The 21357-nt window shown below is 63.1% G+C and overlaps 1 protein-coding gene across 1 annotated transcript in view; it reads right to left on the minus strand.

Moving 5' to 3' along the window:
- Positions 1-21357, minus strand: part of LRP1 (LDL receptor related protein 1) — a 76691-nt gene that overhangs the window by 27861 nt on the left and 27473 nt on the right. Inside the window, exons 6-33 of the mRNA XM_026078236.1 lie at positions 19715-19877; positions 17609-17831; positions 17111-17300; positions 15270-15413; positions 14600-14836; positions 13776-13956; positions 12934-13156; positions 12492-12681; positions 12000-12125; positions 11245-11385; positions 10800-10925; positions 10416-10532; positions 10242-10322; positions 8049-8216; positions 7297-7479; positions 6737-6937; positions 6398-6643; positions 5307-5504; positions 4530-4734; positions 4200-4364; positions 3517-3761; positions 2989-3120; positions 2622-2849; positions 2231-2405; positions 1381-1475; positions 1002-1151; positions 626-766; positions 208-336 (exon numbers count right to left, since the gene is read on the minus strand). Of these exons, the coding sequence (XP_025934021.1) occupies positions 208-336; positions 626-766; positions 1002-1151; positions 1381-1475; positions 2231-2405; positions 2622-2849; positions 2989-3120; positions 3517-3761; positions 4200-4364; positions 4530-4734; positions 5307-5504; positions 6398-6643; positions 6737-6937; positions 7297-7479; positions 8049-8216; positions 10242-10322; positions 10416-10532; positions 10800-10925; positions 11245-11385; positions 12000-12125; positions 12492-12681; positions 12934-13156; positions 13776-13956; positions 14600-14836; positions 15270-15413; positions 17111-17300; positions 17609-17831; positions 19715-19877 (4803 nt within the window). The remainder of the gene's footprint in view (positions 1-207; positions 337-625; positions 767-1001; positions 1152-1380; positions 1476-2230; positions 2406-2621; positions 2850-2988; positions 3121-3516; positions 3762-4199; positions 4365-4529; positions 4735-5306; positions 5505-6397; positions 6644-6736; positions 6938-7296; positions 7480-8048; positions 8217-10241; positions 10323-10415; positions 10533-10799; positions 10926-11244; positions 11386-11999; positions 12126-12491; positions 12682-12933; positions 13157-13775; positions 13957-14599; positions 14837-15269; positions 15414-17110; positions 17301-17608; positions 17832-19714; positions 19878-21357) is intronic.

Raw genomic sequence — 21357 nt, forward strand, 5'->3', positions numbered from 1 at the left:
GGAGGCAGCCCCGGCGAGGAGCCGCGGACGGCCGCGCTCGGGAAGCGCAGCGAGCGTCGCGCTGCCGCGTAGGCTTTGCTCCCCGGCCTGCGATCGATTCAGCCGGACAGCGCCGCGCTGCGCGAGGCCGTGGGGCCTCTCCGCTCCCAGGGGACCCGGCAGGAGGGGAGGGCGGCCGAGGGGCATGGGGAGTGGGCACGGACTCACCCTCGCAGGACTGCTGTCCGCTCTTCAGACTGTAGCCAGCGGTGCACATGCAGGACCGGGAAGTCTCCGAAGTGGGGAGGCAGAGCTGCGAGCAGTCGCCGTTATTTACGCTGCAGGGGTTGGTTCCAGCTACCGCAGGGAGAAGAGAAAGTCAGGGGCAGCTGGGGGCTGGGGCCACGTCCCCGAGGGCTGCAGGCAGCTGGGAGAAGGCTGGTCGGCCACGGCCGTTGCTGCCTGCTGCACGGCACCGCAGCAGGAGACGTGGGCGCTCCGACAGCTCTGGAGGAACCGGCTGCAGGGATGATGGGCAGGCGTGGGCTGGCGGGGAGAAGGCCTGGACAGCCACAGGGCTCCCAGCGGAGCAGGAGAGCCTCTCCCCGGCCCTGCAGAAACCTCTGCCGCAGAAAGGCGAGCTTACCCTGCTGGATGCTCTCGTCATACACCTTCATGTGCATCACCAGCGTGGTGCTGTTGCGCAGCACAGTCACCTCCGTGCCATCCCTCTTGTTGCAGGTGCCCATCCTCTCCGAGGCCTGGTCAGCCCACCACAGCTTGTCGCCTGTGCGGGGAGGAAGCAGGAGCATGCGGCAGCTTTCCCACCCTCTTCCTCCCCCAGCTGCACGTCTCTTCCCATCTGTAGGGCAGAGCTGCAGCTCCACGCGGATTCACACGTGACAACATGGGAACAAGAGGTCTCATCCCCTCCCACAGCTACTAGAGGTGGCAGTGAGCGGTCTGAGCCTGGGAAAGGACTACAGCTTTGCGAGCACCCCCGGCATCCTGCCAGCTCTCACCCATGATGGCCAGCGCAGTCGCCTTGYTCAGCTGGCTCTTCACCGTCTCGATCACCTCCAAGCCACTGCCATCCAGGTTGCACCTGTTAATGGCGCCGTTGCCAGAGCTGATCCAGTACAGCTTGCTCTCTGGGTAGTCGATGGCCAGCCCTGGAAAGCAACGGACCGTCAGCAGCTCGCTCCAGCAGCCGGGAGGAAGGAAGGGACCAGCAGAGCGGGTGGGGAGAGGGGACCAGGCATGCTTCCCCGCAGTCTGGGGCAGCTCGGCCACCAGTCCTGCCGGGAGCAGAGCTGCCAGGGCGGGCTGGAGGCAATTTGGGCCAGCCAGGGAGCTGGGAGGCGGGGGCACCCCAGAGGGGGTGTGCAGGGACRTCCGTACCAACAGGCCCTTTCTGGTTGCTGAAGAGGAGGGTGCGGTTGCTGCCGTCCATGTTGGCCACACTGATGTTGTCCCCATCCGTCCAGTAGAGCTTCCTGCACCCGTGAGAGCACAGTGAGCGTGGTGGGTCTAACAGAATGGCCCACGCCTCCCGCAGCGAGACCCACCTCTCCTGCCCGCTTCGTCCCTCTGAGCTCTGCCAGCATCCCACCATCCCAGCCGGCACCCTCACCTCCTCTTCAGGCTCCGGCGAACCCTTCGCTGGCCCTTCTCTCCCTCGTGCCACCCAACCAGGACAGGCTGGCTGCTCCCTTGCCTCAAGCACCGGGCCCACAGGCCCAGGGAAGCGAGCGTGGTGTTTGCAAGCACACACGCACCCCGTCCAGCAAGGCCCTGCGCGCAGAGCAGCAGCCTGTCCCCTTCCTCTTGCACACACGCACCGGCACATGCTCRTGGCTGAACATTCATCTGCAGCCTGCTCAGCTTCGCATACGCTCTCCTACACACACGCGCACACGTGCACGTACGGAAGTACAGCCGGCTCGTTCAGGCACACTAGCAGACGCGCACCTCCTAAGCTGAGGCCCATCTCCTTTTCTCACAGCTCTCCTACGCGCRCTGACGCATACGAAGTGCAACCTGTTCTCCCCAGCCCCGTGCACGTGCACCGGCTCTGCCACGCACACGCACACGTGTGCCTGCGCACACCTTCGCTTCCTTTGACGCTCCCAGCCCTCTGCATCTGCGCCTGCTGGCGCCCCGTGTCCCCAGGGCCCCCGGCGTGCTGGGGCTGGAGCCGTGAGCGCGGAGCCGCAGTGCTCCCAAGCCAGCCCGCGGCTGGGACACCTACCCTTTGAGGGGGTGAACCACCAGGCAGTGGGGCTTGTCCAGCCCCTGGATCACCGCGTTCTTAAAGGAGCCATCCAGCCGCGCGACGTTGATCTGCTTCTTGTTGGCGTCATAGCTGGTCCAGAAGAGGTTTCTGGAAACCCAGTCCACYGAGAGGCCGTGAGCGTTGGGCAGGTCTGAAAGGGCGAAGGGAGACTCGTTAGTTGTGGGGACAGGCTCTGGCATGATGCTCAAACTGGAGAGAAAAGGATGATTAAGTGGACCAGAAGCCTCCGGAAGCCTGGCAGCTTGCTCCGYGGCGGGAGCATCCATGCTGGTTAATGCCACCTCTGCCATGTCACGGGGGCTGAGGGGAGGGCAGAGGGTGCAGAGGAGCGCTCCTCCTCACCCACCTGCAGAGACCACAGTCTCCACGCCGGTGCCGTTGATGAAGGCTCTCTTGATGGTCTGAGTGCGCACGTCGGACCAGTAAATGCGCTGCTCCAGGGCATCGTAGTCCACTACAGTGACGTTGTCGATGTCGGGCACCGTGAAGGAGATGATGTAGTTGTAGTAGGGGTTGTCAATGTCCACGCCGCGGATCTCCATCTGCCGCGCGTACAGCAGGAACTTCTTAAACTCTGGGGAGAAGGGGCGAGACGGGGCAGTAGTGGGAGCTCACCCTGGAGAGCCCAGCGGGGTCTGCAGCAGGGCACCTTCTCCTCCTCCCTCCTGCCCGGGGGCAGCCGGGCCCAGCCAGGAGCCCTGGGCACATCCTACCGTAGCAGGTTGTGTTGTCCTTGTCCAGTTTCATGAGGTGCGGGCAGGCACAGGACAGGGAGCGGTTGTAGTTGATGAGGCAGAGGTGGGAGCAGGGCCCTTTGCCCCCGTTGGCTTCGCAGGGATTCGGAGCTGCGAAGGGAGAAGGACRATCAGCGACACCTCCATTCGCAGGGCCACCTGCCCGCAGCGCGCTTCAGACACCCCTGCCGGGGAACAGCTTGCCCCATGGCCTCCCCTGGACCCGAGAGGGAGCCGGGGCACCCTCCGCCTTCGGCCTCATCAAAYCAGGGCATCTTCTCTGCACCGGTGGCCAGGGCCGTGGAGGTAGTCTCCTGGCTCAGCCGGGAGGTGAGGAGGGGCAGCCTGCAGGCTCTCCCAGCCCACGGGAGCTTTTTCCCTCCTGAAGCACGAGCGGAAACAACTCGCCTGCAACACGCTAAGTGGATGCGGGCGCGCGCCGAGTGCGAACGCCGTGTCCCCACCACGCTTCTCCCACCCCACGTCGCAGCCTCCTGCAGGCCTCACCCAGCGGCTGCCGGGAGGGGTGATACACCTGCAGGTCGAAGGGCTGCGTGTTCGTCCTCTGCACCACCGTGACGTTATGCCCGGTCCATTTGTTGGCCTTGGCCAGCGTGTTGGTGCGCCAGTCGGTCCAGTAGACCTCGCCCCCATAGAGGGTGACGGCAAAGGGATGCGACAGGTACTCGTGGCCCCGCAGCACCTCGATGTGCCCTGTTCCGTCATACAGAGCTGAGTAGATAGCGTCTGACCTGTGCCCCAACAGAGATGGGGAGAGGGAGACAAGGGGTGAGAGCGGGCGGACAACTGGGCACAGGCAAGGGCCAAGTATTTCACACMGCAGCAGCAACAACCCGCAGGGTCCAGGCCACCACCGCCCCTGCTCTGCATAATGCTGCAGATGAGGATGGCCGCTGGGTCACACCAGGGAGTCAGAGCTCCTGCAGAGGAGAAAACCCAGACGAAAGGCTGGAACATGCTACAGGCACCATCAGACTCCCCCAAGGAAGGGCTTTGCACCAAGCCTGGAAGTCAAAGGGCCGAGCAACACGGAAGCAACCAGGAAAATACCAGAGCTGGGAGGGATGGGCGAGAGGCTGAGGTCCYGGCGGCTGGGAGGCGCTCGGAGCAGCCTGGGGGACTCGGGAAGGGGAGGAGGCGCCGGGGGGAAGATGGCCTCCTGCTGTTACCTGGCATCGATCCAGAGGATGCGCTTCTCCAGGTAGTCGACGGTGAGCCCATTTGGCCAGCCCCCGGAGCCCGTCTCCTTGTGGATGGTGCGCCGGCCCGCGCCACTCATGGAGGCGGCCTCAATGCGGGGCAGGCTGGCATCCCAGTCCGTCCAGAAGAGGATCCTGCGAGGGACACCGAGGAGGGGCGCTCAGCAAGGGCACACGGGAAAACCGAGCTTCTCCTCCCAAAACAGCAGAGCAGCGTGCCACCAGGCTGGAGCCTGCGGCTTGGTCCCCTCTCACACTGAACATCGTGCCCTGGTGACAGACACCCCCCTCCTGCCGTACCCGTAGCGGGGGTCCAGGGCGATGGCGCGGGGATGCTCGATGTCCCCAGCCAGCAGCGTGGTTCTCATGGTGCCATCCAGCTTGGCCACCTCGATCTGGTCCAGGTTGCTCTCCACCCAGTAGATATTGCCAGCGATCCAGTCCACGGCCAGGCCCTCGGGGGTGGCCAGCCCATACTGTATCACCACCTCAAAGCTGGTCAGAGCTGGGAGGAGCAGTGCCAGGAGAGTCAGGGCTGGGAGCCTCCTCCCTGACACACCACGGGCACCCACGACACCCTAGCCCTGAACAGGTCCACCTGGCTTGACCGGGGTCGACGGGGGAACACGTCCCCCAAGCGAGATTAACGTCTTCCCAAAACATGGCCTGAAGCCCAAAGGGCTCAGCTCTTCCCCTCTCTGTGCACCAGGATGGGGGCAGAGCCTTTGGAGACCCCAGCCCACGTCCGGGTCCAGGTGCCGGGTGCTCCCCCTCCCGCAGCGCCGCCGGCGTCGGAAGGCACCGCTGGGGCGGGGGGGCCTGGGCTTTGTGCTCCCAGCTGCCGGGCTGTAATTACCATTAGGGAAGCATTGGGAATGCTAATTAACTCCTACATAATGAGCAGCCTTGGAAAGCAGAAAGGGATCATTACAGGGGCTGTGGGCTCCAGCCGCCGCTGCACCATTGCCGGGGTGCTAAGGACTCATTTCTAGGAGCCTATGCCAAAAAGGCGCCTCCGCTTCTCCTTCCACCCGTCTGGCCTTTGCGAGCTTGCTCCGCACCGCCAGGGCTGCTCACCCCCGTTCTCGAGCAGCTTCCCCCGGTAGATTTTGTCCTCCACCACGTCGGTCCAGTACAATGAGCTCTGGTTGAGGTGGAAGTCCAAGGCAATGGTGTTGCGCAGTCCGGGGACCAGGACACTGTAGTCCCCCCTGTGCAGGTCAATGCGGCGGATCTCGTGGCGGTTGGAGAAGATGATGAAGGGCTTGAAGGGGTCTGGGGAAAAACAGGGCAGCGTCAGAGGGGGGGCACGGACAAGGCAGGAACCACATGGGACCAACCATCTTCACGTTCGCGGGTGAAAGGTGTCCCTGGCTCCGGCCCTAGCTGCAGGACCATCCGCATCCCCGTACCGCAGACCCTCCTGCCAGCCCCACCACCGGCACCGCTTCTCTTCTCTCCCCRCTTGGAGGGTCAGCCTGTGCGGCCAGGCCCCGAGGAGAACCAGCCCGGGGTACCATCACAGTCCACCGTAGCCTCGCGCGGGGCCGAGGCTCATGCCCTGCTGCGTGCCTGCACCCCCCACCGTGTCCTCTGGCTTCAGAAAAAACGTCCCCTGGCCGTGCCGCTCGCTCCTGGGCACCAGGAACAGAGCTGCCTTTCTTGTGCCACCAAGCCTGCCAACCGCAATGAGGACAGCCCCGAGGACGGGGACGCGGCTGTGCCCTTGGCGGGGGACAGCTCCGGCTCACCCACGCAGCAGCAGCAGACCTTGGCAGGACAGCGCGGCCGCTGCACACAAAGCGGGTTCTCACAGGCTGGCAGAGCCCCCCGAGCCCCTTCTGCCCCCAGACCCAGGGTCCGCTTCTCTGCTCTGCAGGAACGAGGCCAGCAGGGGAAAAGCAAATTCCCTGCTTAAAATTCCCGAGGAGACACGGGCCAGGGCTGAGCTCTGGGTTGGCCCTGGGAGGGAGAAGGTGGCCACGGAGCCCTGTCTCCTGCAGAGAGCAGCTCCTGCCCGGTAGGGACAGCGAGGGGTCCACTCTCCGCTGGCAGATCCTCCACCTTGGATCAGGCCGGGCCGTGGTCTCCCCGTCGGCACGGTTCTCAGCTCCACTGCGAATCCCTGCACCCCGCAGGGCCCCCCGGTCTCACCCCACCACACGCACCCAGGCTGCGGCAGCTCTCGCCATCGGGCTCCAGCATCCAGCCCTCGTAGCAGGAGCACTTCACGTTGTACTTGTCTTGCTCGCACTTCTGGCTGCACTTGAGGTGCTTGGCACAGTAGCTCTGGATCTGGCAGGTCTTGTTATCCGAGCCCAGCTCCATGCCCAGCGGGCAGGAGCACACGATGCCCTCGCCGGGGGCAACGGTGCAGTTGTGGCTGCAGCCGCCGTTGTTCAGGGAGCACTGGTCTGCAGAGAGGAGAGCCGTGCGGCCGTCAGGGACTTCTCCTCCTCCCTCTGCCCGGGCAGGGAAGGCGCCGGGCATCCCGGCTCAGCACTCACCGCAGAGCTCGCCCTCGTCGGAGCCGTCCCCGCAGTCGTCGGAGCCGTCGCAGAGCTTCTCGGGCGGCAGGCAGATGGAGGTGTTGTTGGCGCAGGTGTGGGAGGGCGGTTTGCACACCAGCGACTCGCAGTTCTCCTCGTCCGAGTTGTCCTCGCAGTCGCTGTCCCCGTCACAGACCCAGGCCTTGCTGATGCAGCGGGCTGGCAGGGGGAGGCAAAGATGGTGCAAATCAGACACTGAAGAGTTATTTCCATCACCCAGAAGTCCTCTCTGCCCCCAGACCTGGTGCTCGCTCAAGGGACTTTATTTTTCCTCCAAATTAAAAATACTTAGTTTTCAAATCTAAAAGGGGAAAAACTTCTCCTGAATTCATGTTCCAGGGGTGTTTCCTGCAACCCAGATCTTGGGCCCAAGTCACCCCAGGTCCCATGGGTCTGGCAGGGCCCCGCACACATCCCTCTCTCCGTCCTTGGCCTCGTGAAGCCCAGATGTGCGTTCCTGGCCCGGACCCATGGAGCAGGCGGCGCAGATACGCAGTTCCCCTCCCTCCTGCTGTCACCTGAGTCCTTGCAGCCGAACTTGACGTTGGGGTCGCAGACGTGGGTGACGCCCTCGCAGTTCTTCTCGTCGCTAGAGTCCATGCAGTCGGTGTCGCCGTCGCAGCGCCAGCGCATGGGGATGCAGAGCCCATCCAGCCGGCACTGGAACTCATCCGTGTGGCAGCCTCCGGGTGGGCGCGTGGCTGCCGGAGGGGAAAACATGCTGCATTAACCCCCTGCGCGCCCAGAGCCCAGGCACCAGCTGGGCCTTGCTGGGGTGCGGGAGGAGCTCCAGGCTCTGACTTCAGCAGGGAAATGTCTGGATGCCCCAGGACATGCAGGAGGGTGGTGTCTGGGCATCCAAGGGGGCAGACGAGGCTGCAGGATCCCTCCTGGGAGCAGGGGGCTGGGGCAGCTCTGCCTGGGGGGCTCCTTGCTTTGCAGGGTCTGGGGCCAGGGGACATCTCCCTGCTGCACCCACCTGYCCCTTTGCCCGCTTGCTCCCTGCTGCGCGGCTGCAGGGCCGGTGCACAGGAGGGGACAGGCCTGTTTGGGGCCTCCCAAAGCAGGTCACGCACAAGCTTTTCCATGCCATGGAGCGGCTCCACCCTCAGCCCTTCCCGTGGGCTGTGCCGCAGGCAGGAGCTGGGCTACAAACCACCCTCTTCGTTCCCACATCCCCGTGGACGGACACACGGTGCCRAACGCTCCGAGCCCAGCAAGCCGGGAGGGACGGCACGGCCCAGCTCTCCGCAGCCGCGCCGCGGCTCACCCTGGTTGGTGCAGTTGGCGTGGGTCTCATCGCTGTAGTCGCCGCAGTCGTTGTCCCCGTCGCACGTCCAGTGCACGGGGATGCAGCGCCCGCTGTTGCACTTGAACTGGTTGCTGGAGCAGGAGTGGCTGCAGCCGGCCTCRTCGCTGTTGTCCCCGCAGTCGTTGTCTGAGGAGGGAAAGGGAGCGGGAGGAGAGTCAGCGCGTGCCGGGCGGCCGCAGCAGGGCCGTGCTGCAGCACGGCGCCGTGGGGCAGCGCCAGAGCATGGAGGCAGCGTCCCCCCGCCTCTGCCAGAGGAGCAGGCTGGGGGAAGCGGGGAGACATCAGGGATCGAGCAGGACCGCGCTGCCAGGCCCCGGAGCGGGAGCCCCAGCTGAACGGAGAGCTCGGTGCCCCGGCCCCCGCCTCCCACCAGACACACTCGCCCGGTGTGGCCGGGCCACCAGCAGCACACAGAGAAATGAAACACAGAAACTGCATAGATCACTCATGTACCGGGGCTGGGAGGGCGCCCAGCGCCAGGGGGGGCGGGATGGGGCCGGGCGCCCCTGCGTGGGCAACGGGGACGGGACAGCCAATTGTGGGTGCCAGTTTGCTGGGGGGAGAGCGCGGCGAGCGCGCCTCCCGCTCGCTCGCAGGCRGCCGGGAGCTCTGGATCCTGCGGCGGCAGCGGTGCAGCACCGGCTCTGGAGCTGCCGGGGCCGGGGCTCCCCCCGTGCGCTGCGCCCCTGCCACGCCGGGCCACCTCCTGCCCTCGGAAGCGCTGGGAAAGCTGGCAGAGCGGGCGGGCGTCCTGGCGTCGGCGCGGGGCCTGCGCTCCCAGCGCCTGCCTCCCGCAGCACTGCCGCAGCTCCAGGCCAGCCCAGCTCCTGCAGCATTGCTGGGCTCCCGCTAACAGGGGCTGAGCTTTTGAGCCTGCTGCGCTGGAGCGAGTGGGGAGGCACGGCTCCTTTTCCTCGAATTCTCTCCCGCTGCTGGAGCGCGATTTGTTGGAGCGGAGCTGCCAGCGTGCGCACAAGGGGGCACGCGGCAGCCCGGCGGGGCGGTGGGGTTAGGGGCGCCCGGGCGGGCCGGGGTCTGGTGCATGTTGATCTATGCACTAACCGGTAGGCTTTGGACAGTTCTTTTCGTCAGAGCCATCCCCACAATCTTTTTCTGAAACACAGAACCAACCAAGACAGGGGAGTGGGCACAATGACACACAAAACAACACAACACAGCACAGGCACAGAGAGCAGCACAACAACAGGCTGAYGCGGGGACGCAGACGCCAACATGGAAAGGGACACATGGACGCCGTGCAGTGGCAGGGCCGAGCGGACACCCGGGGGCTGGGCGAGATCAGAAGCAGGGGTGGGCGGGTGGGAGCCCTTTGGCGGCCGGGGCCGGGGGCGGCTCTGGCTCCGTGGCCATGCGGGGTCTGGCCATGGCAGGCCCTCGGCTCCCGTGCACGGAGATGCCCAGCACCAAGGCCATCATTCAGCAGCATGCTTTCCTTGCTGCCTGGCCACATTTGTGGATCCCCAGGAAAACAGCCGGCCCCATAGCAGCTGGCRGCTCCAAGGCAGGAGGAAGAGGCCACGGGCTCATTAAGAGCCCAGGGAGAGGTTTGCACCCTGCAGCTCCCTGCTTACCTCCCTTACACCAGCTCTAAACATGCCTCACCTACTCYGAAGCCACTAATTAAAACATAACAATGCAGAGTTGTTAGGAAGCCCAAAATAAACCTGTAAGGAAAGAGAGCAGCCTTAGGGCAAACCCTCTCTCCCGGGCCTGACCCTGGAAACAGAATAGTGAGGCCAGAGCAGAGCCGCCAGGAGTCCTGCCCCGCTTTTCCCGGGGCTAAGCGCACGGCCTGGCTCAGCCCGGCCACCAGCACAGGCCATGGGAACCTTGCTTAAAGCGCTGGGGTGCACAGGCTTGGTCACCTTGCAAAGGTCTGCTGGAGGGATCCCTGCCCGGCTGCTCCTGCAGCTCCCGCTCCCCCAGGGCGGCCAGGGAACACGCGGGTCCCRGCGCTGCATTTATAGCTCCAGCTAATTCCTCCTGCCTTTGCTGCCTGGGCTCCAGACTGAAGGGAGGTAGCCCTTGTGGACACGGGCCAGCCAAAGAGCCCCGCTCCCCGGCTGCCCCCGGCCTCTGATCTCGCCATCGCGGGCTGTGCCGTGCCGTGCCGTGCCGGCGGGGCCTTACCGTTGTCACACCGCCAGTTGATGTTTATGCAGCGGCCGTTGTTGCAGGTGAACTGTGTCAGGGGGAAGCAGGTCGGGTAGGCTGCGGAGGAGGCAGAGGCAGGATCAGCGCGGGGAGAGCCCCCTCTCCTCCCCCTGCGCCACTGCTCCCGGCGCTCTCCCCGGCCCAGCTCACCGCACGAGGCCGACTCATCGGAGCGGTCCCCGCAGTCATCGTCCAGGTCACACGTCCAGGAGATGGGGATGCAGCGCCCGCTGGCACAGGAGAACTGGTTGGGGGAGCACGTCCGGGCTGGACCAGGGGGAGACAGAAAGCTTTAACAACTGGCCGTGCCACAGGGTGCCGGCGGAGAGGTGCAACAAACCCCGTGGCAGAGGTGCAGGAGCCAAACTCGCTGCAGCAAGGGCAGCCAGCACCTGGAATGCAGAGACACCCCCACGAGACCCCCGAAACCCCGGCTGCAAACCGGCAGCGTATGCAGGGAACAGCAAAGGCTGCGGCTCAGCTCAGCAGCACGAGTCCTCCCTCCGTCCCCTGAGGGCTTGGCAGGCTCCTCACCAGAGCAGGTGGAGTTGGACTCATCCTCATTGTTCCCGCAGTCGTTGTCCCCATCGCAGAGCCAGCGATTGGGGATGCACCGGTTGTTCTTGCACTTGAAGCGGTCCGAAGGGCAGGTGTGCTGGTCTGCGAGGGAGACATTTGCTCAGGACCTTCCCTTCCCCATCTCCCACCCACATTGCTCCTGGCGCAGAGAAAAACCCAGGCAAAAAAGGCAGAGCGCTGCAGATCAAAGCGGGGATCCAGGTTCCTAATCGCCATTTTCCTTCCTCCTCCCCCACTGCAACCACGTGAACCTGCTCCCCTCCTAGAGCCGGACAGGAGACGCAGGAGCCCCGGCTGCCAGCCCCACATCTAGGGGAAGCCAGATTTCTCGGCTGAGCCCGGATCCCAATGCCCCAGGAGCGCACGGACTGCCACCCCCCGTGCAGGGGCTGCTACGCACGGCAGAGCTCGGCGGCCTCATCACTGTTGTCCAGGCAGTCGTTGTCCCCGTCGCACTTCCAGCGCTCCTGGATGCAGCGGTTGTTCTTACAGGCAAACTCGCCGGGCTGGCACTGCGGAGGGGGGATGTAGGACGGGTTGGCTGGCAAAGGAAAAGCAAGAGGCGGGGATGGTTTTAACCAAGCAGCCGGTGCAGGGATGCAGGGCAGCAGGAGGACAGTCCCRCGTCCCCCGGCGGGCAGGCTGCCTCCACGAGCGCCCAGCAGACCCGAGATCCTCGCAGCTCACACGCAGACACCCCATGCCCATGTGCACTGGTTCCCAACAACAAAACGACAACAGGCAGTGCGGGACGGAGGGGGACAGATCCCGGATAACTCTGCGCGTGCAGGCATGCTGCCTCAGCAGAACTTCACCCCTCGCATTCGTGCGGAACTGGCAAAGCCCAGCAAAACCCAGGCTCCCCCTCTTGAGCGTGGCTCTCCTCAAAGCTCACGCACAGCAGAGCAAACCCACCCCAGAGTGCTTGGGCACAGACGCCTCGGCACAAGGCAGGCAGCTCCCCTACAGCAGCCTCCACCAGAGATTTCTGCGTGCTTCCCCAGGGAGGCTGCTGGCCTTATCGCCATTTCACAAGAGGAGGAACCGGAGCAGGCGATGCGACTCGTCCGCAGTCTCCCAGCGGAGCAGGGAGCACCCGCCTCCCCCGAGCCCGGAGCCAGCCCATCCTCACCCCGTCCCCACGGAGCAGCCTACCCTGGCAGGTGACCGAGTCCAGTCCCAAGATCTGGTCCTCGGCGCAGGCACACTGCCGGCCCCGAGGGGTGGCCAGGCACAAGCTGCTGCAGCCCCCGTTGTTCACACGGCACTTGTTGGAGCCCACTGCAGACACAAGGCAGGAGAGGAGGGGACGTCAGCGTYCGCGTAACCCTGCCGAACCCTACGGGGGCTGCTGAGTGCCCTCAGCCTCCCACAATTCCCTCCACGGGCTCCACAGCGGGAATCCAGCCGGAGAGCCTAGTCCAGCAGGCCACGCAAGGCGCTGGGGACTCCTTGCAGGATGGGAGCCCGGCTGAACCGGCCGCTGACGCCAGGAGAGAAGGGGAGAAGGAGGGGAAAGGGTGAAGGGCCTGGGATGACTGATAGCAGGGTTTATGGAGAGAGAAGTACAGGGTGCATGGGGACGAGGGGGGAGGGTGCAGGGGATGGACAGACAGCCGTGGTGCAAGACCGCAGAGGTCCCCCGACCTTGCTGCTGCTGGGCGTCATACATCCGGATCTCGAAGATGGGCGGGCGCTCGTTCCGCAGCAGGCTCACCACCTTGGARGCCTGGTCCAGGCGGTAGATGCTGCCGCTGCGGTACTCGGTCCAGAAGAGGAAGCTGCTGTAGTGGCACAGCCCGAAGGCGTGATTCAGCTCCGGTCCCTCGTACACGATCTGCGGGGCGCAGAGAGGCTCGTCGTCACTCAGGGCGGTGCCGGGGAGCACCGCGCAGCGGGACGGAGCAGGSAGCAGGCAGCAGGGGAGCGCAGCCCAACGCCAGCCAGCCGCCCACCCCGGAGCCCTGCGGGACCGCCGCCAGCCGAGGCGAGGCGTGAGACACCCCGCCGGTGGGAGGGCTGGCTGCCCACAGCCCCCACGTCCCCCCCAGGCAACCGGCCAGCAGGAGCAGGTGGGGCCTCCACTCGCCTTCCGCTCGGTGCCGTTCAGGTAGACCATTTCGATGCGGTCGTAGAAAGCATCCACCCAGTAGAGGATCTTGGCTGGGATGTCCAGGCTCAGCCCGTTGGGCCACAGGACAGTCTTGGAGGTGATGAAGATGTTGCGGTTGGAACCATCCATCCAGGCTCTCTCGATCTTGCCTCTCTTGCTGTCCTTGGGATCCTCCTCCCAGTCTGTCCAGTACATCCACCTGTGAGAGGTGCTAAGCTGTTAGAGGTGCAGGAGATCTGGGCTCTGAGTCCACCCCACCACTGATCTGAAGAGTGACTGGGCTCTGCCTCCTTGCAACTGGGCATTTTGAGAGTAAAATCCCCCGTCATCCAGCATCTAACAGGAGGCCCCACAGGCCCCAGAAATCCCTCTCCTGAGCCAGGGACACCCCTCCAGTTGATGAAAGGGGAGCTGCAGCTGCGTGGACCTGAGCACAGGACCTCAGCACCCTGCAGTCGTGGCACCCTTGGCCACAGCTCGAGCGCAGGCAGCTGTGGCTAGGAAGAGGGGCTGGGAGCACATCTCCGGATGTYGGACAGCTGAGGACTCTCCTCCCTCTGCTTTCCAGCAGCAGGGTAAGTGTGCAAGGACAGGGCTCACCGCGTTTGTGTCCCCCGCCAGGCCTGGCTGAGCCGCTTCCGAGCACAGGACATCCTGTCCCAGCACCCAGGAGACCCAGGCTGGGCAAGAGACACGTATGAAAAGGGGGGTGGATGGAGCAGCTGGAGGAACACATCCCTCTCCCCTTCAGCCAAAGGACCATGGCTGAGGCTCCTCACGAGCYCTGCCCTGCCTCGTGCCACCCTCCGCACACTCACCCGTTCAGGGGATCCACCACGATTGCTCGGGGGTGGGTCATCTTCCCCTCTATCAGTGTCTTCCGCGTCTGGGCGGCCTTCTCCAGCCGAGCCACGCTGATGGTCTTTTTCGGGCCATCATCAGTCCAGTACAGGTTGTTCCCCATCCAGTCCACAGCGATCCCTTCCACATTGTGGATGCCTTTGGGGAAAAGCAAGAGCATGCGTTAATCAACAGAGCAGGTGCGGCAGCAGGAAGACGAGAAGCGGAAAMGACAGCCCCATACGATTCATGGCGCACGCAGCACCACCTGATCTCAGCTGACCCTGCCAGGGAACAACACCTCCCCAAGCCCACGAGCGCGCAGCTCCCCCAGGGGTGCTGGAGCCCCAGGAGCCTGGTCTGGAGCAAGCAGAACTCAGGAGCATCCTCGGCTGCTTTGCCCAGAGGTAATGCAAACGTGCTCGGCAGACAGTGTTGATAGATCAGCTGCCCTGCAGAGCCTGTGTGATCTGGACTGAGGATCCTCCACCCCTTCCTCTTGCTCTTATCCAAATGGGTGAGGGTGGGACAGTTTGCGGACATGTCTGGGGCTGCTACAAGCCATGGCCCAGGAGTCCTTAACCCACTGCYGCTGGGGAACGCGTGCTGTGCTTGTCCCTTAACGGCAGTCTGCAGACAGACCCAACTAACAGCTTCAAGCCTTAGTTTTAATGATCAAATATGCAAGGGAGAAAACATAACTGCTGCCATTACACAAAAAAATATGCTAATAGCAACTGTTCCTGGCTCCCAGGGCCCGACCATGCTGACAAGGAACCAGCCCGGGCCCTCWGCCACATACCATCTTTCAGGATGGTCTCGCGCTCCATGCCATCAATCTTCTGGCGCCCAATGAGGTAGCTGGTGGTGTCRGCAAAGTAGATGAAGCCGGTCTCAGCATGGAAGTCCAGCGCTCGGGGGTTCATGAGGTTCTCAATGGGGATCATGTGCTCATCAGGCACCTTGGCCCCCATGTCCATCCCGCGGATGATGCCGGGACGCCCCTTCCCGTACACTAGGAACARCTCATGTTCTGGCTCTGCAGAGAGAAGGGGAGAGCCATCACCACCAGCCGGGTCAGGGCAGCGCAGGGTCCATCATGGACCTACACCTGCGTGGAGGGTGGGCAGCGCCTTGTGCTCCCAACCCCACGTGGCTTTCACTGGGCTGCAGCTGCGACAGAAAGGACAGGAAGAAGCAGCAACCTGCCCCCGTACGCCACACACCTGCACAGGCTGCAGATCCCTGCAGGCAGCCCACTGCTTAAGGCAAGAGGGAAAGGGGTGTTTGCAACCAGGAGGGAAGGAATTCAAAAGCCCTGCCTGCCCCGGAGCCGGTGTGCTCCCCATCCTTTGGCACGTGTGCAATGCCCACCCTGCTCATGCTCCCGCCGTCACACCGAGCTGGGACAGCCACGGACCCCTCCGTTCACCCTGCCCTCCTGCGGTGCTCCAGTGAGGGACGCAACTCACTTTTGCAGGACTTCCCGTCGCTGCCCAGGCTGAATCCAGACCTGCAGCGGCAGGTACGGGTCTTGTGGCTGTTCCCAAGGAGGCAGATGTCGGAGCAGCCTCCTGGTTTGCCGAACTGATCTGGTTCGCAGGCATGGCTCCGCACTAGAACAACACAGATAAAGAGATGGATTCAGGGGTGCGTTTTACTGTCTCCGGAGGCAATCAAAGCCGCACAAAGGTGGTCTTCCCAACCGGTGTYACAAGCCTGTCAGAAAGGCTGAGCTGGCAGGGGCACCAGCCTGGAACTGCAGAGACGCAGGGGAAATTCGCAGGGCTGCCACTGCCGCTGGCTTGAGCTGCCATTCCCTGGGCTGACGTGTCCCCTTCCCCTTCCCGGGGCCAGCAGCAAGGAGCTAAGTATTGCATGGGACAGACTAGCGCAGAGATTGGAAAGAACCTGCCCAAGACCCAAGACCATTCATCGGCAGAGCCRGGAGCAGAAACCAGGTCTTCTGTGTCACAGCACGCTGCCGTAACCCCCAGACCGTGCCGTCTTTGTCCTGCTGTGCCGCCCCTCGCGAACGCCGCCGTGCCCTCGGGCTGCAGCCGTGCAGTGCGAGCAGCCCGGCCCTGCGGCATGCCCAACACGGCGCCGGGAGGCAGCGAGAGCCCGGCCCAGCCAGCCTCCTTAATCACACTCCTTCCCCACTCGGAAATCTCCTGATTAGTTTTGTATTCTGGAAAATGCCAAACAGACTGAAGACACTAAGAGGATCTAAATCATGCAAATTGATTAACTGCAAGGAAGGTGCTGGGGGGGTGGAGCAGACAAAGCAGGGAGGGACGCGGGGTGGGGACAGGGCACGGCACGTGCAGCACCAGGGCCTTGTAACTCTTCTGAAATCCCACTGGCCTCCAGGAGCAAAAAGCCCCGGTCAAAGGATGAATGAGCTAGCAGCGGGGACAGCGAGAGCAGGCACCTTAAAAGGGAGCCATTAATATTTCAAGCTGTCGCATCTGCTCAGCTTTCCCTTTGCTCTCCTTAGTGAGACATAATCCATCAATCACACCGCGCAGGCCACATGGCCCTCGGGGACAGCTGTCATTTTTATCTCGCAAAAAGAGACAGGGAGATAGCAGGGGGTAAGAGAAGAGGGGGGCACTCCCGGGTGTGCGGCAGCCCATTAAAACATCAGCCCTGGCGCAGCTGCCTGGAGAAGAGGAATCACATGCAAATCCCCTCGCCGGGGAGGGCTGACAGCGAGATGCCAGCTCGGGGAATTGCTATGGAGCGCRGCGAGCGCGGCAGCGGACTCCTCTTTTCCCCAGGGAGCTCTGGGCAGCCAGATTTTGAGCTCCCCGGGCCCTGGTGCTTTCCAGGGCGCCTGCTGGCATTCGGTGCTCTGCTTGCTCCCCTCCCTCCCCCGAGGGCACAAACCAGGGCGGCTGGAGGGCTGCGAAACGACGCACCGGCAGCAGCGCGATGCTACGCAGCCAAAATTCAGCGCGCTTCCGACTAGCGCCGCAGGGGAAGAGAGTCGGGCGCAGAGCCCCTGGGCGGGCTGCACCGCGCGGTGAAGGGGGRGAGCCGTCCGCAACCAGCTCAGAGCCCCTCGGGGCTCTCGGCAGAACGGCAGCTCCTCGGCRACAGGGACGGGGGTCCCGTGCGTCACAACAGGCGGGGCTGGTTTTGCACTGCAGTTCTTGCCGATTCTTTGCTCCCGGCCCTTTGGCCAGGCAAAGCCCCGAGGCAAAGGACACCCACGGCTGAGGGGGGGCTCTGCCTGCAGAAACAGCGCAGCGCAAGACATGTGATTCCCCCGACAGGCAAACGCCAGGAACGACGCCGGGGCTCCCACCTGTGGGCTGTCGCCGCTGGTGGTAGATATGCAACGCTCCTCCCTTGTCCACCCTTGTCACCACTTGGTACTCGGTGCTGTTGAAACGGTTGACCCGGATGACGCTGGTTTTCTGCTGGGCGTTTGCGTTGTCAGAGTTGGTGGCGTAGAGGTAGTTCTCGAAGACGGTGAGCCCGTAGAGGTGTTCAATCTGGAAGGCGCCATGCAGACGTCCGTGAGGAATTTAGCAGGAGACATGGGAACCCCAGCTCCAGTACGAAGCTGCTGCTTCCTGCCCTGTGGCTCTCCTCCCTCCCTTCCCTAAGGCGAGGGATTGGCTTGGCAGACAGGTATTGCAGGACCCATCAGAGCTCAGCAACTGGCACCTTTTCTTTGCTGGATCAGCAAAGCAAAGCTTGCGAACAAGTGCCCCTCAGCAGGCCAAGCTCAGACTGGTCTCCAGGACACTCTGCCATCAAGGTCTTCCCTGGCCCCACCTCCCCTCTGGGCCCCACTCACCAGGATGCCCTGGATGATGGTATGTCTGTTCTTGCCTTCGTAGTCCACCACCTCAATATAGTCCAGGTACGCATCAGCCCAGTACACGAGCCGGTTCACCAAGTCCAAGGTGATGCCATGGGGGAAGACAATCTTGCTGTCCACCAGCTTGGTGCGGTTCTGCCCATCCATGTCGCAGCGCTCCACCTTGGGGATCTGCCCGTAGTCCGTGAAGAACACTTTGCTGCACGAGAAGGGCAAACACGGGAGCTCAGAGCCTGGATGTCACGTTGGAACCAGACTGAGGGCCACAGGGAGAACAAGTGACTGGGATCGCACACACACATGTACAAACCGTGCACACAGGCTTGCAGACACAGGCTTGCATATGCACACACGCTCCCACGCTCATCAGATCATGCACAGACTCACATTCATCCATGGGCGGAAACACGCCTGCATAAGCACATAAGCCATCTGCACCTGCACCTTTGCATTCACACACACGCCGAGGTGCCGGAGCACTCCAGCATGCACGCACACGCACAGAAACATTTACGAGCCGCTGCCCGGCTCAGAGGAAGCAGGAACTCTCATGGCACAGCTGCAAGCAAAGCGCTGACTCAGCAAGATCACTGTTTGCTGCGCTTATCAGCTGCTGCTGGCTGGGCTTAAAATCGAGGTCACGGGGACAGTGAGTTCCCTAGCCTGGGGCAGGTGGGTGGCTGGGTCCCCCAGCTGGGGCCAGCTCTGTGGAGCCGCTCGCAGCTGCGTCCCCGAGGCTGCTCCAGCTGCAGCGCGGCCCAGCTGTGCCCAGGGCCGCCGGCACCCTCGGCGCAGGGCTGCCCGGCCCGGCACCAGAGCGAGCTCGGAGAAGCTGCACAGACCCCAGCAGAGATGCTGACCAAGGCAAGGGACCTGCAACAAAAGCCTGGACCAAGATTTGCTAGCGTCACCAGGAAGGGTCCAAGGCCCTCCACCAACTGACATGTTCAAACCCAACTGGACCCGCCTAGGCGGATGTCACGCGCGCCTGTGACTGCTCCAGCTGTGGCACTTCCTAGGCAAGGAGCAGCGCAGCACCTGGGCTCGGCACGCTGACCCTCGCCAGCCACCCAGCGAGCTCCTCGGAGCAGCCCCAACGTAACGCCTGTGAAGCACGCTCAGATGATGACCAGCAACTGCGTCATCCTGCTGCGTCTCAGCGCCGGAGCACAAGCAGCCAACAACACATTAACTCAATCACCTGCGGTGATTAATGCAACCACCCGTTCTGTGAGAGGCCAGAGAGTCTGCGTCCAGACTGCTTTGTGGTATTACTTATTTATAAGAAATCCTTTAGCTTTTCCGCTCAATGACATCAGCTCTCGTCATCTGGGCATGGACGGTCAATGCTGTTGGGCTACACACAACCGCGTGAACATGCTGAGACTCTTCCCCGGGCAGCTGGATTCCTAGCACACACATGCACCCCGTGACTGGACTCCTCTCGCGCAAAGCACCTGGCGCCATTTCACACACCATCGTGTTCTCTGCCCCAAGCAACCTCGCTCACTCCCGTTCCCATTTTTCAGCAGCTGCCCTGCTGATGATTCAGCATCACAGCTTCCCCATGCAAGAGATTTTGCAAAAGGCAGCTGCACGAGCGGCATTATCCGCCTGCAGCACCCGGGATAAACAGACACAGGGGGAGCTGTTCAACCCAGGCAAGGATCTGACACCTCTTGGCTCCTGAAAACCATTAGGAAGCTCTAATCACTCAGCCACAAGCTGGAAGTAGCAACTTGTCCTTGGTCTGCTCAGCAGGTCCTGCTCCATCAGGGACGTTCCTACGGACTGGAAAACTCGCTGTCCCGGGTGGGCAGCATGGGGAAGCTGCCTCTCCACAGAGAAGCTTCCAAAAAGTGTGCACAAGTGGAGCATGAGACTCCACCAGCAGCAAAAGTAAGGGCAACACATCTGCTGTCCCCCAGGGCAGTCAGTCAGAGGACCCAGGTTTGGGTTCTGCCGTTCTCTGCTTGACAGCCCAGGAGCTGGTCCCTCCTGCTTGCTCCACCAGCCCGCAGAGATGGTGCAGGCTCAGACAGCGACGCTGAGCCCTCCCACCGCCACCGGCAGCACCCTTACCCCATGGCTGGGTCCAGCGCTATCCCTTTGGGGTTATACAGCTCCAGGTCCAGCAGAGTGACGCAGGTGACTCCGTTCTTGTTGCAGACGAAGATCCTGTCATCAATGTCGTCGACAAAGTAGAAGTTGCCTGTGAGCCAGTCAATAGCCATCTGCTCCACATCTAGGCCACGGGAGAAGGGGGACGAAGAGATGTTAGTCAGTGAGGGAGCCGGGAAGCTCTGCACTGGGAGCTACGGCAGACCCATGCCTACGTGAGATGAACGTGCTGGGTCTCTGACCGCTTCCTAACCAACCAGGGCATCTCAAACACAAACATGGCTGGGAAGCGGGGAACTGTGCAGCATGGAGAAACTGCAATCTGCAGCGCAGGAGGGGCTGGGTGGGAGCACAGAGAAGCAGCCGAGCCCTGGTCACCCTGCACGGTTGCAGCACAGCCAGAGCAGAGCCCTCGAGCTCATTGCTGCCAGCACGGCACCACGAACCCAGGCTGGCGCCCTGCCTCGCCAGGGAAGGGTCCGCTTCACCTGGAAGCCTTGGATGGACACGGCAACCCATCCTCTCCTTTCTCTCCGCCCTGGGTTTCTCCGGGGCAGACAGGACCCGTCATCCCCCGGCCAGTGCCGCAGCGAGCAACAGAGCGTTATCAGAGAGGTCAGAGGCAGCCGGGCAAGGCAGGCAGCAGGAACGCCGCCGGGGTGCAGAGGGCTCTCAGCTGCGGCACCGGAGGAGGGAGAAGGGCGAAGGCAGTTCCCGGAGAGCCGAGCAGCCCAGCTACCAGGCTGCAGGAACGCCCTGAGTCCGGAGGCAGGTGCGAGACAGCTTCTGGCATGCAGCGCTTGACTATTTAATTCAACCAGCGAAAGCCCGTTAAGGTGGATAAGCCCGGTGCACCCAAATGCCTCGCCGGCAAGCAGGTCAGCGCTGCACGGCGCAGCTCCTCCTCCCCACCCACGGGATCAGGGCGAGGGAGCGGCAGGCCTGCATCCGCACCCCGAGGACACCAGGGCCCAGACAGCCTCGCGGAGCAGGGCCAGACGCCACTGAATTATTAACCAGCGCGGAGACTCGGGAGCACGCCGGGAGGCGGCAGATGAACCAAGCCAGGACTTTTTGCAACATCCCAAACTCCTCCTGCTTGCAGGACTCAGCCCGATTTTATCGCGACCTTCTGCACTTTAGCACCGCGAAGCACTGCCTAGCTTGTGATGAACACCTAATTCGCAAAAACCCGACGACTTTGCGGGTGCCCCCCCCCCCCCCAAGCCCGAGTCCCCCAGCTGTCTGGGCCATCTTGCTCACTCGCACACCTCGATTAAGCATTTCGGGTCAAGCCCATTGCCCCGGGGACGGGAAGGTCCTGCTGGCTATGCGTGTCCCAGGGGCCTCGGGCTGCAAGTTGATGACTAACAGCTCTATCCCCTCCCCTCCGGAAAGGCGAGGCCGGCGCTGTCTCCCAGCTATCGCCCAGCATGATTTATCCCTCATAAAAAACAAGTGGAAATGGCCAGAGCCAAGGAATTAGCATCAAACCAGCTAAGCAGAAGGCCTGCAGAGAGCACGCCGCCGAACACGCAAGGGGAGCACAGCTGGGGTGGGGGACAAGTCAGGACTGCTGTTTGCAATCCCAGCTCTGCAAGGGG

Source organism: Apteryx rowi, unplaced genomic scaffold (genome assembly GCF_003343035.1).
Source record: "Apteryx rowi isolate R43461 unplaced genomic scaffold, aptRow1 scaffold_475, whole genome shotgun sequence".
Classification (NCBI taxonomy): domain Eukaryota; kingdom Metazoa; phylum Chordata; class Aves; order Apterygiformes; family Apterygidae; genus Apteryx; species Apteryx rowi.